General features: G+C 38.4%; 1 protein-coding gene across 1 annotated transcript; it reads right to left on the bottom strand.

Annotated features, from left to right (window-relative positions):
- Window positions 1-818: 818 nt before the first annotated feature.
- CCDC54 (coiled-coil domain containing 54) lies at window positions 819-2,096 on the bottom strand. The gene has a single exon (XM_055259889.2). It carries the CDS (start codon window positions 1,864-1,866, stop codon window positions 880-882), a length of 987 nt encoding a protein of 328 aa, XP_055115864.2. The 5' UTR covers window positions 1,867-2,096; the 3' UTR covers window positions 819-879.
- Between the last annotated feature and the right edge of the window lie 12,998 nt (window positions 2,097-15,094).

The raw sequence follows: 15,094 nt of genomic DNA, 5'->3' as shown, positions 1-15,094 counted from the left end.
TATTGTCTTTCTCCTCTCATCTAATTGTTTGATAGAGAAGAAGCTGAAGTTGAAAGAAAAAGCCAATATTTTGAATATGTTCCTTGCAATAACTTGGCCTTTCAATCCCTTTCATTTTTATACTGCTAACTTTAGTAGCCTTGACAATGGGTAGCCTTTTCACTCTATACCACCTAAAGTCTGACCGGGCCTAGTGGCTCATGCCTGTAATCCCAGCTCTTTTGGAGGTCGAGGTGGGTGGCTTGCTTGAGGCCAGGGGTTTGAGACCAGCCTGGTCAACATGGTGAAACTCTGTCTCTACTGAAAGTACAAAAATTAGCTGGGTGTGGTAGTGTGCGCCTGTAATTCCAGCTACTCGGGATGCTGAGGTAGGAGAATCACTTGAACCCGGGAGGCAGAGGTTGCAGTGAGCCAAGATTGCACCACTACACTCCAGCTGGGTGACAGAGTGAGACTCCATTTCAAAAATAAATAACAAATAAAATTAAGTCTTGTCAGTAGCATATGTTTCTGGTATCACAAATCTTATCCACAAAGGCCACGAGGACAAAGTGTATAGAAAACTGACTTGGAGGCCACCAAACATACTTCACATTGCCCTTGACTCCTTCATTTTTTGTTTCCAATTATCTATGAAAAGGAACCCAGGATGAGTCCTCATGAATTGCCTTTGAGAAAACAAGAACATTGAGAGAAAACGAATTACAACAGTTCAATTAGATCATGTGCCTTAACTTACTGTAGACATAGAGAAACTCTGCAGATAGTGGGCCAAGAGTGAGCAAACTACCGAAGAATTCACAGCCACCACACCAATGTGTGAATACTTGGAGCCTCCAGGTTACATTTATTTTGTGCCAAGAAAAGCAGAACATAACTCTATAGTTGAGTTACTTCTTCTTTTAAGGAATGAATAAAGCTGTAAATATTGTTGAAGATGGACAGACAGATTGTGGTCAAGCTCAAAATAGGCCCAGTGAATGGACAGTATCTCTGGGTTATGACCTGGGGTTCCTCAGGAAGAATGGTTGGCCTAGAAAGAAGCCACTGCATGAATTCTTCTAACTTGGTAGCACTGAGGAAAAATGTCCATTTTCCTCCATGAACAAAAGTTAGCTTGATCCATGTACTGAAGTCTGGGTAAATGTAAATATTTGGCTTTGCTTTTTTAAAGCTCCTTGATGCATTTTGATGGTTACGTTTCTTCAGAGTTTTCATTTGGTTAGAAATTGTTTTTTTCTCAAGATGGTCAGTGGACTTTGGATAACTGGGCACTTTCTCTGGTTCTGCTGAAGAGATTTCCATGTCTGTAGAGGACAAAGTGTTCTTCAGAGTTGCTGGTTGTATGAGTTTGTAAAGCAGTTCTGTGATTTCTTTACCCCTTTCTCCCTCCAGAATCTCTAGACAATGTATCCTGGAGCAGGAATTCTGATTTTCCAGTTCTGTCACCTTCTTCTTCAATGCCTTGATATCTTCTTTCATAGAGAGGATATCTTTAGTCATTGTGCATCGTTTGTCTTCATTAACATTCATTCTGGTTTCCAGGACCTCCATCTGTTTTTGATACAAGTCAGTCTTTTCCTGGACTTTTGGTATGGTATGGACAATGTCAGTCATTTGGCTGAAAAGTTCAACTTGAGCAGTTTTAACATCTTGGAGCACTACTGGAAGATTCATTTTTCCTTCATAACTAACATCATCTTGATTACAATCATCAGACGTCACAGTTGGATATCCAGTTGAATCTTGGTGCCGAATCTTACATTTGTGGTAAACATTTTTAAGAGACTGTCTGACTTTGGACAGATTTGAAGTCCACATCTGCCTAGCAGCAGCTTTTACCCTTTTGGTGTGAAGTGTGTACATCTTTCATGGTGAAACAAGAGGCAAGGTGTTGGAAAACATAGAATCACAGGAAGAAATAATGTACGAATGAAATGGTCCTTCTCTTACTATTTGTTGGATGCCTTTCCTGATAACATCTTAGAACACTCTGGAAATCATCAGCCACAGCAATAGACACTCTTAGGTGATTAGCTTCTTATAGAGCAGCCCAACCAGAGAGCTCTGTGAAATAATAGTCAACTGCATGGAATCCTTCATATGGTCATCATTGACCTGCTGCTGGTGTCACAATGACTGCTGGCTTAGAACAAACACATTTAACTACAGCAGTTCTCAAAAGTTTTGGTCATAGGGCTCTTTTTGAATCATAAAAATTGTTGAGCAGCCTGAGGAACACAGAAAAACACCTGTTGCTACAAAAAAATAAAAAAATTAGCCAGCCATGGTGGTGCATGCCCGTAGTCTCAGCTACTTGGGAGGCTGAGGCAGGAGGATCACTTGAGCACAGCGGGTGGAGGCTGTAGTATGCCATGATGGTACTACCGCACTCCAGCCTGGGTGACAGTGCAAGACTCCATCTCAAAATAAATAAATAAATAAAAATGAAAAATTATTGAGGATCACACAGATTTTGTTTATTTGGGTTATATCTACCTACATTTTATAGTAGACATTAAAACTAAGAAAGTCTTAGATAATTACTTATTAATTTAAATTTAAAAACCAATTACATGTTAACATAAGTGATATATTTTCATAAGAAATAATTTGGTTTTCTAAAAAAAAGTGAGAAGAGTGGCATTGTTTTACATATCGGCAAATGTTTTAAATACCTGAATTAACAGAAGATAACTGGATTCTCATATCTGCTTCTGCATTACATCTGTTGTGATACATTATTTTGAAGTAAAAAAGTGAGAAGAGTGGCATTGTTTTACATATCGGCAAATGTTTTAAATACCTGAATTAACAGAAGATAACTGGATTCTCATATCTGCTTCTGCATTACATCTGTTGTGATACATTATTTTGAAGTATGTGAAGAAAAAATAGCCTCATGGAGATATATAAATGGAAAGGGGAGAGTATTTTCATAGCCTTTTCAGATAATTGAGGATATCATTCTTTGCTACTTTATGAAAATTTGAGAAATGATATTTTTTAAAGAAATTAGCTGCAATGTGTCATTTTAGGCCAAATCAATGAACTTTCATACTCTGTTATATTAATAGTCACTGGTCTATTTTTTATTTTGAATAGATGCATAATATCATGTAGTGGTCATTTGGCAAACAATGGTTCACTGAATTATGTAGGTCTTCCAAATGTTGACTCATTGTATTATATAATATCAAAATATCATATTCATTAATATCTCCACCAATCTCACCAGAAAAGTCTTTGAGTATTGAGAAGAGGCCAAGCTCATGGTGGCAAATGCAAATTTTTCAAAATTCTAATTTTAGCTTGAAAATCTTGAAATTTATCAAGCTGGTTTATTGTTTTCCTTGAAGTGACAGATTCCCTCCACCCATTTTTTGCAAAAATGCTTGCCAGATGCCCAACTATGAACACTGTAGTTTGTTGTCAGTTTTTTTTTTTCAAGAAAAAATAGTGTTCCATGAAAAAAGCATACATTTGCAACTCAAATACTTATGTACGTTTTCTCATGAAAACCAGTATACTTTGTTAGGCTGCAGAAGCACTTATGCTTACTTCCCATTATATCATACATAATATAAAAAAGATGTACTGAAGGGTTGAGATCTAATAAGATTAAAAATTCTTACTGCTTCATTGAGGACATTCTTGAATGAAACTGGTTTTTCTTATATTTTTTTCCTTTTCTGATTGAGTCACTGTTAGTCAGTGTGGTACCCCTGCTGTGGTTCATGCTAAGGTATCAACAGTTTTACCCACCATTGCTTTTGCAATGTAATTTTCAACAGGCAAATGTAAGCACAGTGGAAAAGACAAACGGTGTCCTAGGATTATTTTGAAATATTTTTGCCCTCATGGTCACACATACAGAGTGGCCTCATGACACAAAGCATTCCACACTTTGAGAGCCACTGCCTTAGAATTTAAAAATAACATCAGCCATTTCTCATGTTTCTTCTTATAGGTTTTTCTACATAACAGTACTTGAAATTCAAACCCTTTGAAATATTAAATAATATTTGGCCCATTTTATATAGTGAGGTAAAAACTTAATTTTATTCTCTAAACACATTAGACTGAACACTGGAATCAAAATGACATGATACGTCTCTCAAGGAGCAGTCCCATTCTACTCAAAAGGACATTCCCTCTTGGATCTGTGCCAGTTCCAACCTTCTACCAAATCACTGTTTCTTCTATCTGTGCCCAATTGGAGGGTCAGTGTTGGCCCAGGATTTGGTACAAACGCTGAGCTTAGCCAGCAGTAATTTTAAAATTTTGGCTCATCAATAATATCTGGGATTTTGCCTTACTCTCCTATCTTTCAAATGCTGTTTAGTAACCTTTCAAAAATGTCTAGAAACCTTTCCAAACACTTGCTGAGGAAAATATTCTCCAAGAGGCAGACTATCACAGGAATGGCATTTGGGGCTTGGAAAGGTTAGAGTTCACAGCCGTCCCATTTACTCTGGCTAAGGCCATTTTATCCGTCGAGTTCTGCAGACACAGTGCTTAGGGCCCATACAGTTTTTAAGGGCCAATGAAAATACTTAAGAACAGAAGAAAAAAATAAAAACAGTGGCTCAGAATACTGAAAGAAAGCTGCAAGATTGAAACAATAAATGTTTAATGAAACGTCTCTGAAATGTACTATGTCATATTCATTAATTGTTAGATTTAGTATTATTAAAATTTCATTACATTTGGAGGCAATTTGTGTATTACGTATTCTCACTTTCCAAGAATTCCCAGTTAAATTAGAGGGACTTCTTGTCGTAATTACTCCCTTCAGGTTAATAACAGCTAAGACTTGTTGGGTGCATACCAGATGCTGTTCTAAATATTAGCTTACTTAACTATGTTCAGAGAAGTCAAGTAACTTTCCTAAGATAATAGAGCTTAAAAATGGGCAGAGTCGGATTTCAAATGCTTTCATTCTGGCTCTAGAGTCCATGTGTTTTACCTCTACTGCCTCACAATCATGATTAAAATATATATTTAGTACAACTCAGAAAAAGATGGACATTTTCTTTTTAAAATCCTACTGTATATTTATAGAAGACTTATTTTATTAAAATTTTGTCAGTTTAGCATTATGAGAAAATTTAAGCTTTCATTGGTTATTTTATTTACCAAAAGCATTTCATACAGAATTTTGTGAAGACTTTAGAAGTTGAACAAGCTCTAATTTATAGGTAAAAGTGAGTATTTGGAGGCTATACTTTCCTTACTGTGGTCGACATAGTAATACAATAATTGGAATTAAAAAATTAAAGTTTTCAACTTAAAATACGAATGTATGCTTACTATTTTTATATAACAAATAAATCTAATAGGCTGATACAAACATAAACCTGTCTGGGTTTCTAACTACTTCCTTCGTAATGTCAATAAAGGGAGACGGCCTATCCGGGGTTTGCCAGGTGGTGAAAAGTTGCACTGGGAGGAGGTAAGCCTATTGATTTGGGCGAAGTTATGAGAGCAGTCAGAAAGTGAATGAATAACGGGAAATAAGATGACTTCCGCTCTTCGGGTTCCTGCCAAGGGTATGGAGGCATTTAGGAATAAAATAGCACAGTGGTCTGAAGCCTAGTGGGAGACTTCCTGAGTCTACCTGTTCTCCAGGAGGTTGGCTTTCACAGGAATGGTATTTGGAGCCAGAAATGTTCAAGACTGTCCCATGACTAACTCTGTGCTCTTAGGCAAGTTTCTAGCCTCCCACAAGCCTGGAAAATGGGATAATAACAGCACCTAGTTCAGTAATTGGTTTTGAGAATTAAGATGCTGAATAGTTACAAGGCCTTTCCTCCTCATTTCCCACCACCTGTCTCTCACTTCTCTTCTTCCAGATGAAAGGAGATGGTTAACCGTTTTCAGCTTTAGCTCTCCCTGCTCTCTCAGTCTCTCACTCTGCCTTTCTCCCTCTTTCAATATGACCAAGACATAAAGTGTGTGGTCCTCTCTGCTGAATATACCATGCAGGGAAAGCATTTTGATTAGAGGCAACTGAAATGCAGCAAACAAGGCTGACACATCAGCCCTTTATCTCTTAGCACAGGGTTTCCCAGCCAGCTTTGGTTTCAGGCAGACTGGAGTAAAATAACCACTGGTTAGATGGCTCTAATAATACATAATATTATTCAATATTTTAAATGCTGTGTGTTTGAGTACACTAACTCTATATTAATTATGGCAGACTTTAGATTATCTATATAAATTACATATATAAAAGTCACTCTGGGCCGGGCACGGTCGCTTACACCTGTAATCCCAGCACTTTGGGAAGCTGAGGCGGGCGGATCACAAGGTCAGGAGATCGAGACCATCCTGGCTAACACGGTGAAACCCCGTCTCTACTAAAAATACAAAACATTAGCTGGGCATGGAGGCGGTTGCCTGTAGTCCCAGCTACTTGGGAGGCTGAGGCAGGAGAATGGCATGAACCCGGGAGGTGGAGCTTGCAGTGAGCCGAGATCCTGCCACTGCACTCCAGCCTGGGCGACAGAGCGAGACCCCGTCTCAAAACAAACAAACAAACAAACAAACAAAGATACTGTTTTTTTTAAACTTTTTTTTTTGTCTGTGTGTAGGAGAGAGTGGGATAGTTACAACTATCCTGCTAGCAACTGAGCATTGTGTATAACGTTTGTGTTACACCTGTAGTGACCTACTATTACTCATGTTCCCTTAGGGGTCGTGACCACAAAAACTTATTAAGAGTCTTTAACTTCCCCCACAAAATTTAGGGGCCAGGTTCACAAGAATCTGGACCCTCCCACCTATCACCTGTCATGTGCACGGTGGGATAAAAGATCGAGGAAACAGGAACCAGGAAAGTCTTTCGAATTTGATCAGGGTGGGCTGACTCAAGGGGATAAGAATGTGCGAATTCAATCTCCTGTTACACATGCTAAGTAGTTATGAAGGGCCCAAAGGGAAAGCCGTCTTCTACTTTTCTTTCTTTTTAGCCATGAGAAATAGAAGAGAGTGGGCTTGAAATCAGAGCTGTTGTGTGGGACCAGGACAGGGAAACAGGGGAAAGTCACAGTGTTTATAATGTAGGCAAGGTCTGAGGCTGAAGGAAGTGATGGAGCCCTGGGACATTGATAAGGCCATCTGGTGAGAGTGACACATGGGGTAAGGGAAAGGGCCGCATCCACTGTGTGGTTCTAATAATGTTCATAATGATACTTTAAAATCCTTTGAGACCACAAGCCAAAGGAATGAGGTGAACACCTTTGAGGAAATGATGGAACGATAACTTTTAAATAATATTTGGCAATGATAATTTACTTTTTCACTATAACTAAAATTGTGTGGTCTTTCTGGAAAATCTTTCATCTGTTTATCGCCAGGGCAAATTTCTACCCATCCTTTGGAGTCATTCATTCATCTACTACACTTGTCTTGCCTTTTTCTGATTCTCCTTATAGTCTTCCCAGTGCTTCCAACAGATCTGGGTCTCCATCTGGCAATGATTCCCATATTGTATTGTTATTGTTGGTGAGCCTATCTCCCCTCTAGATTCCGAGTTCCTTGCGAGGAGAGACCTGGGTTTGTTTTTTTTTTTTTAGAGACCAGTCTCGGCATGTTGCCCTGCCTGGACTCAAATTCCTGGGCTCAAGCCATCCTTCTGCCTCAGCCTCCCCAGTAGCTGGGACTGCAGGTGTGCACCACCAGAGATTTGCTTTTTAACTCTATATCCTCAATGTCCCAAAGCCTAACATATAGTTAGTGCTCAAAAAATCTTTATTCACCGAATGAAAGGATGAATGAATGCACTGAATGAAAGGATGATTGTCAAGATGTTGATTGGGTCTCTCCTGAGCCTATTTCTATGGACAGCAAGGAGATACACTGTTTGACTCAGAATGGGAATAACTTTTCTTAGTTCCTGGGGGATCATTTAGCAATTTTGGGATAGGATTTAATAATTGCTCCCCACAGACTTGAAGCAGTTAAGTGGCAGTAAATTGAGAGAGATGGAGGTAATTACATACCAGGAAACAGCTATGGAATGGAGAGAGAGAGCCCAGTAATGATGGTGACAGGGGTGGTGTTGATGGCTCTGGTCCTAGAGGTGACTAAAGTACATAGTATATGTACCCCCTGTGCAACATATTAAGTCTTTCAGGCCTCTAGAGAACCACAGGGTATCAGTGTATTCTCCATACCTCTGTGGGATTGCCCGAGATTGCATTTGTCATCAATTTAGATACTCAGGCACTTATCTCTTTATTTCTGTCATCTTATACTGTGAACTCCAAATTTACAATGAACTCTCTCTAGCTTATCTAAACATACCCTTCACCATTTAGTTCCATAACCCTTGGGGCACATTAGTATTTTATTTGATCTCTCTTCCCTGTCATCTTCCTCCAGTTCTTTCTGTTACGCTTGGCTCTCCCTGGTAATTTATTATATGAGGTTGCCTGGTTTCTGTAATTCTCAACTTCACCTCTTGGTTTCCCTTCTCAAATACCACCTTGAAACCTCTGTTCCCTTTAGCTTATGATTGACACTCTTCTTATAGTGCTTTATAAGTCTCGATGTGCACAATTGATGCAGCCATAAAAATAAATGTCTGGAATAATGAAGGGAAACTGAAAGAGATTTGTTTTCACTTAACCATTCACCTCTTTCCTTTAATGGAACTGGTGAATAAATTCAGTGAGTTAGTCTATTTAAACACCTTTGTTTCACTGAATTTATATCATTTAGCAGATCTTTTTTGGAAACCATTATGTGACGGGTGCAGCACAGTGTCAACTTGCTGTCTTGTTCCTGAATTGCATTGTTCTTCATTTAGGAAACCAAAAATTAAAAGCTAGAGAATAAATAGTGATCACATTGGAAATGGGGATTTAAGTGTGAACAAATCCAGAAATCATAAAGTCTAAAAAATTGGAGAATGTTAGTATTCCCATTTCTAATTATTATACTGTGTAGTTTGCAGTGGTGTCGTCTCTGGGTATGTTACTATGTTAGTATAGCCTAAGTTTAAGAAAAACTCTGTTTTCCTGTTTGGCTTTTTAGTTGTCCTGATGCTTTGTAGTACTTCAGAGTACAAAATCCAAGGAGCTATCTTCTTTCTTATTCCAACATTTTAAAGGTGATAAAGTGAAACATTGCACTGGCTTTTCCTAATAGCGCTCACCTTGAGGACATGTATTATGATGGCATTTTATGTTTCTAAGGGAATTTGCACCTATATCTCTGTGAAGTGAATGTGTATTTATCCCTTGACTATATTTTGCTTTCTGTTATTAGTGTCCTCTCTATCTTGGGTGTATTATTTTTCCATTTCATTCCATCTATACAATGAGAACAGCAGTAAAGCCATATGTTGACATTGAAGGGGGTCACAGAATTAACATGAAAATGTTTATTATACCTAATTTAAAATTTTATATTATACCTCTTATTTAAGAACTGTAAACGTCTTATTATGCACTGTTTTGGCAGTGTTTTTTTTTCAGCAGTTTGATTTTGGAATCATTTTCTTTCTTTGTTTAAAGCTACAGGCATCCTTTTTCCTGCATGGGTTTGGATTACAAAGATCTTATTTAACTTCCCAAATGTATTCCTTCTGCTTGTGCACTGTGATTACACACGAAACGGAAAATGCCCAAAAGGCAATCATAAAATGAAGTGGGGTTTTTTTTCTCCCTTCTCTACCTAGGTTTTTATAACTATAACTATGATAATCTGAGGAGAAAATATTTATTCATTGTTTTAAATATTTATTGAAGTCTCCCCCACTAGAAATGTGTACTGTTGCTGCAGCTGTTTCTATTATGCCAAAAGCCAACTAGAATATAAAAAGGTGTTTAGGAATGTTTAACGGTAAGATTGAGAAGTTTATTTTTTGGGGGGAGGTGGGTACATCTCTTTCGGGAAATTTGAGTCTCTTTCTTGTGGTCTTAAAGTAATGTAAGTATTGAATAACAAAAAAGTAGAATGATTGGGAGGCCAAGACAGGTGGATCCCTTAAGGTCAGGAGTCCAAGATCAGCCTGGCCAACATGGCGAGACCCTGTCTCTACTAAAAATCCAAAAATTAGCTGGGCGTGGTGGCACGTGCCTGTAATCCCAGCTGCTCAGGAGGCTGAGGCACAAGAATCGCTTGAACATGGGAGGCAAAGCGTGCAGTGAGCTGAGATTGTACCACTGCACTCCATCCTGGGCAACAAAACAAAACTTTGTTTCAAAAAAAACGTAGAGTGACAAGACAGTTCTATTAAATACATATTTCAATAATTTTCAGCTTCAGTGTCTGGCACTAGTGGCTACAGTTCTCACTGTAACTTGTGAGACTTAATTACCGCTCATTCTATTTAGGTGCCGAAGTTTCTCCTCCACCATGTAGTGTAAAATGAAAAGAAACTGGTCTGAGCCCTTGGGCAATTTACGTATTAAGATAGGTAAAAATTTCTCTTGTAACTTCCATTGAACTTTACATTTACATTTTTAAATGACACTTCAAAATAAGAACATATTGCTGGAAATCACGTTCTTTGTTGTTAGAAAGTAGAGCTGAAGTCAAATGGATGTCCAGGCTCATTGAAATGATTGAGAAAGTGATATAATTGCTTAAACCTTAGTAAAGCAGAAGATCTGTGTTCCAGCATTCCTTTGAGAATCTGATGAAAGTTTTGCATGCTTTTTCAGAAAACGGCACTGATATGGTTTGAATTTGTGTCCCCACCCAAATCTCATGTCGCGTTGTAATCCTCAATGTTGGAGGTGGGGCATGGTGTGTACTGGGAGCTGATTGGATCATGGAGCTGGATTTACCCCTTGTTCCTGAGATAGTGATTTCTCACAAGATCTGGTTGTTTAAAGGTGTGTAGCACCTCTCCTCTATCCTCTCTTTCTTTCTTCTGCTCCTACCGTGTAAGATGTGCCCACTTCCCCTTTGCCCTCAGCCATATTTGAAAGTTTTCTGAGGCCTCCCCAGCCATGCTACCTGTACAGCCTGTGGTACAATGAGTCAACTAAACCTCTTTTCTTTTTAAATTACACAGTCTCAGGTATTTCTTTATAGCAGTGCAAGAATGGACTAATACAGAATATTAGCATACACACACAAATTTGCACATAAGTTCATCGGGGGATAGATACACAGACCTCTCCCACCCCAATCTTCAAAGCCCTTTATGGACACCGTAAGATACAACCCAGGTTAAAATCCTGTTAATAAGAGGAGGACCAAACATTATTCAGGCTCCCTTTTTGAGTGTTTTTGATTTGAAGGAGCTAGAGCCTTTAGGTGGTTTAATTCAAGAACTTAGAATATGTGAAGTGCTGAGAATGCAGGCAGTTGATTATCTGAGGAACAAAGGAGGGAGATCCCCATGGAATGTATTGGCTTGGGAATGAAATCCTTGAAAACAACTGAGATCTGGACTGGTGAAAGTCAAAAAGGTCTTCTGTGCTGTACACACTATGAAGTCAAGGACCGTATTTAGTTTGTTCTTCTAAACAAACTAGCTTGGTGCAAGCTATGAGCCACCAGGCTGTCGATAAATATACAGTGTTTTGTGCTTCATTTCTAGTGAGGGGTTTGAACCAAGAGAAATGACATAAACTCAGGGAGGGAATTCTGTGTGCGCCCCTGATACAAAGCGACTGAGATGAATGTTGGAGGCTGGGCTGGATATCTTTTGCGGTCAGTTGGGAGCATAGCAAATGTTTTTATAAGGGTTGTTTAGGGGTCAGATCTGCAAAATTAAATGTCTTGATTTTATTGCTAAGGAGCTAAGGAATAACAGAAATGTTATATCCAGTGTTTTATTATGAAATTCTAATGGCCTTTAGAAATGGAACTTGGTAGTGAGAATTCCAAATCTCAGAAGTTAACCGCTAGACCTAAACTGCCCATAGCAGTGGAAAAGCCGACATTTTCAACGGGACTCCTCCAGCGTGCACTTTCCTAATTTCCTAGAGTGGGTAGGCAAGAAGGAGAGGCTTTGTGGGACAACAAAGTTATTGTTAATTTTGACTTTTTCCCTCTCCTCTTTCAGAAACATTTAAAAAGGGGGGCTGTTGTTATCAAACGCAGAACCTGCTTCACCTCTCCCACCCCTTTTTTGGCCTACTCCTTCCTCTTCCTACCTACCTGCTGAGTCATCACTGTGGTGCAGTGAATCAGCTTTTGGCATTCCTTTATTCTGAGATGTAAATAAAATCCTTAGCTATTAAATCATTTAATGCTGTGTCACCATTGGGCATTTTTTTTCCTTTTTAGATATAGAATTTACATATCTATACATGTATTTGTGTATTTTACATATATAATGCAAGTGACAATGAAGTTTTTCCTTTTTAAAACCTTAAGTTTACCCACAGCAGAACTATGTCATTTTATGTCTTATTCGCTACTGTTAGGAATAAAATAATCATGTTGTGAAGTTCCTGAGGCCCAACATGCCCCAGATGAAGAGGATGGAATAGATCACAGTCTAGTCACACAGGATATATGTCGGTGGGTGGATGGGTAGGATGATGATACCTCCTTTTTGGGACTTGGAGTTTCCACAAGGAGGGATAAGAATTAGCATATCACTTCTGCCCTCTCTCCACCCCCTCAGAGGAGGGGAATGCCTTTGCTAGTTTTGAGGTTGGACTGAGGAACTGGGCGTGCATAGCTCAGCTTCTTCCTCCTTTCCTTTGTCTTTGGGATTTGCCTGCCTACCAAGGGCACTCTTTATTCTTCATTCTGTCCTCCATGCCATCAGCTGGACAAGGGCAGACTCTGCCCCTAAAGATCAGGAGTGGGCTTTGGGGAGGCACAGGGAGAAGCCTCGAGATTCAATCCAATTCTGAGATTGGGTATTAGAAAGATTATGGTTGTCACACTTCTATGCTACATCCATCATAAGGGTGATATTTTGATCTCTGATCTACTGTACTCTTCTGACTATTTCAATTATTGTAGAAATTGGGAGCAGAATAATAGCATAATTTACTCACCTTTTCATACACTCAACAAAATAGACTAATTTGTAATCATTGCAAATTTGGATGGTATTACTCAGCCTGCGGTTTTGGAGTAGCCCCGAGTAAATTCTATTTAGAGTGAACTACATTTGGTGAGAAGCCTATGAATTTGAAATTTTAATTTTAGGTACAGAGTTTGTAATTTTGACGTGACTGTACATCTTTTCTTTTTTCTTTTCACTGCAAACATGGGAAAACCATACTGAGCCGCTTTTTTAAAATGGTGTTATGAGAATTACCAGATAGAGGCATTTCGATCAGTTTCTAAAATTTTGTATGCTCTTATCTGTGATATGGGAATCATAGTATTTCATAAAGTTTTTGAGGGGATTAAACTAAATGAGAAAATGTATTTGAGAAATAGTTCAGTACTGGCCCATCATAAGCATTCAATAAATGTTTAATCAATGTCTATGGTGTACTTGGTGCTGTGTCAGAAAAAGAGCATTCTTTATGAATTAGTGAACTTAGCAATCAAGCATTTTGCTGTCCAAGATGGAGGAATTAAAAAGATGGGAAGAAGAAACAAGTGTTATTGGTGACCTCATCTTTTCCCCTTCTGTTTATTCTCTAAATGTCTCTTTTTATTTTTAATTCAACCATTGTCATTTTGATCCTGTAAAATCTAGGTATAGTTTCTATGTGAGGGAATTTCCTTTTAAAATTGTTAATATTGCTCGAAGAAGAAGGGAAAGCCAGAAGCCAGCTGCCAGCTGGGTCTGTTGGTGACATCCCTACTGTCCTGTGGAATCAACTGACCCCAGTTCAGAGGAGAGAGAGTGAGAGGCTAGTAGGTGGCTCATGCTGCCAGACTAGTCTAAACTGAGTACAGAGAGAGAGAAGAAGAAATGTTTAAATACAACCTTGAACTTTTCTTTAAAAATTTTTATTTTTAGATTTAGGGGGTACAAGTGCAATTGTGTTACCTGAGTATATTGTGTAGCCATTGCCCAAAGAGCGTACATTGTACCCATTAAGTAATTTCTCATCCCTTATCCGCCTCCCACCCTCCCACCCTTCCTTGTCCCCAGTGTCTATTATTCCACTCTCTATGCCCATGTGTACAGATTATTTAGCTCCCACTTAAAAGTGAGAACATGCAGTATTTGACTTTCCGAGTTACTTCACTTAAGATGATGGCCTTCAGTTCCATCCATGTTGCTGCAGAAGACATAAGTTTATTCTCTTTTATGGCTGAGTAATATTTCATTGTGTATAAAAACCACACTTACTATAATAAACATATGGGTATAGGTATTTTTTTATATAATCCTCTTTTCCTTTGGGTAGATACCCAGTAGTGGGGATTGCTGGATTGAATGGTAGTTCTATTTTTAATTATTTAGAAATCTCCTTGCTGTTTTCCATGGAGGTTGTACTAATTTACATTCCCATCAATAGTGTGTAGGTATTCCCTTTTTTTCACATTCTTACCAACATCTGTTATTTTTTACTTTTTAATTTAATTTTAATTTGTATAGATTTAGGGGATACAAGTGCTGGTATAAGATGGTATCTCAGTGTGGTTTTGATTTGCATTTCTCTGATGATTAATGTAGTTGAGCATTTTTTCATATGCTTTTTGGCCATTTGTATATTCTCTTTTGAGGAATGTCTGTTCATTTGCTCTGCCCACTTTTTAATGGGGTTATTTTGTTGTTGTTGTTGTTGAGTTGTTTGAGTTTCTTATAGATTTTGAATATATTAGTCCTTTATCAAATGTGTAGTCTGCAAATATTTTCTCCCATTCTGTGGGTTGTCTCTTCACTCTTGATTATTTCTTTTACTGTCAGAAGTGCTTTAGTTTAGTTAAGTCCCATTTGTCTATTTTTGGTTTTGTCTCATTTGCTTTTGAGGTCTTCTTCATTGAAATTTCTCTTTTATTTGTCTTGAACATAAAACAAGATTTCACCAAACTTTTTTAGTTTCTTTTCTTTTTTTTTTTTTTTTTGTAGACAAGAGTCTCACTTTGTCGCCTTGCCCAGGCTGGAGTGCAGTGGAGTGATCTTGGCTTACTATAAATTTCATCTCCTGGGTTCAAGTGATTCTCCTGCCTCAGCCTCCCAAGTAGCTGGGATTACAGGCAT

The sequence above is a fragment of the Symphalangus syndactylus genome, chromosome 21, assembly GCF_028878055.3.
Source record: "Symphalangus syndactylus isolate Jambi chromosome 21, NHGRI_mSymSyn1-v2.1_pri, whole genome shotgun sequence".
NCBI lineage: Eukaryota > Metazoa > Chordata > Mammalia > Primates > Hylobatidae > Symphalangus > Symphalangus syndactylus.
This window is presented reverse-complemented; position numbering and strand designations above follow the sequence as displayed.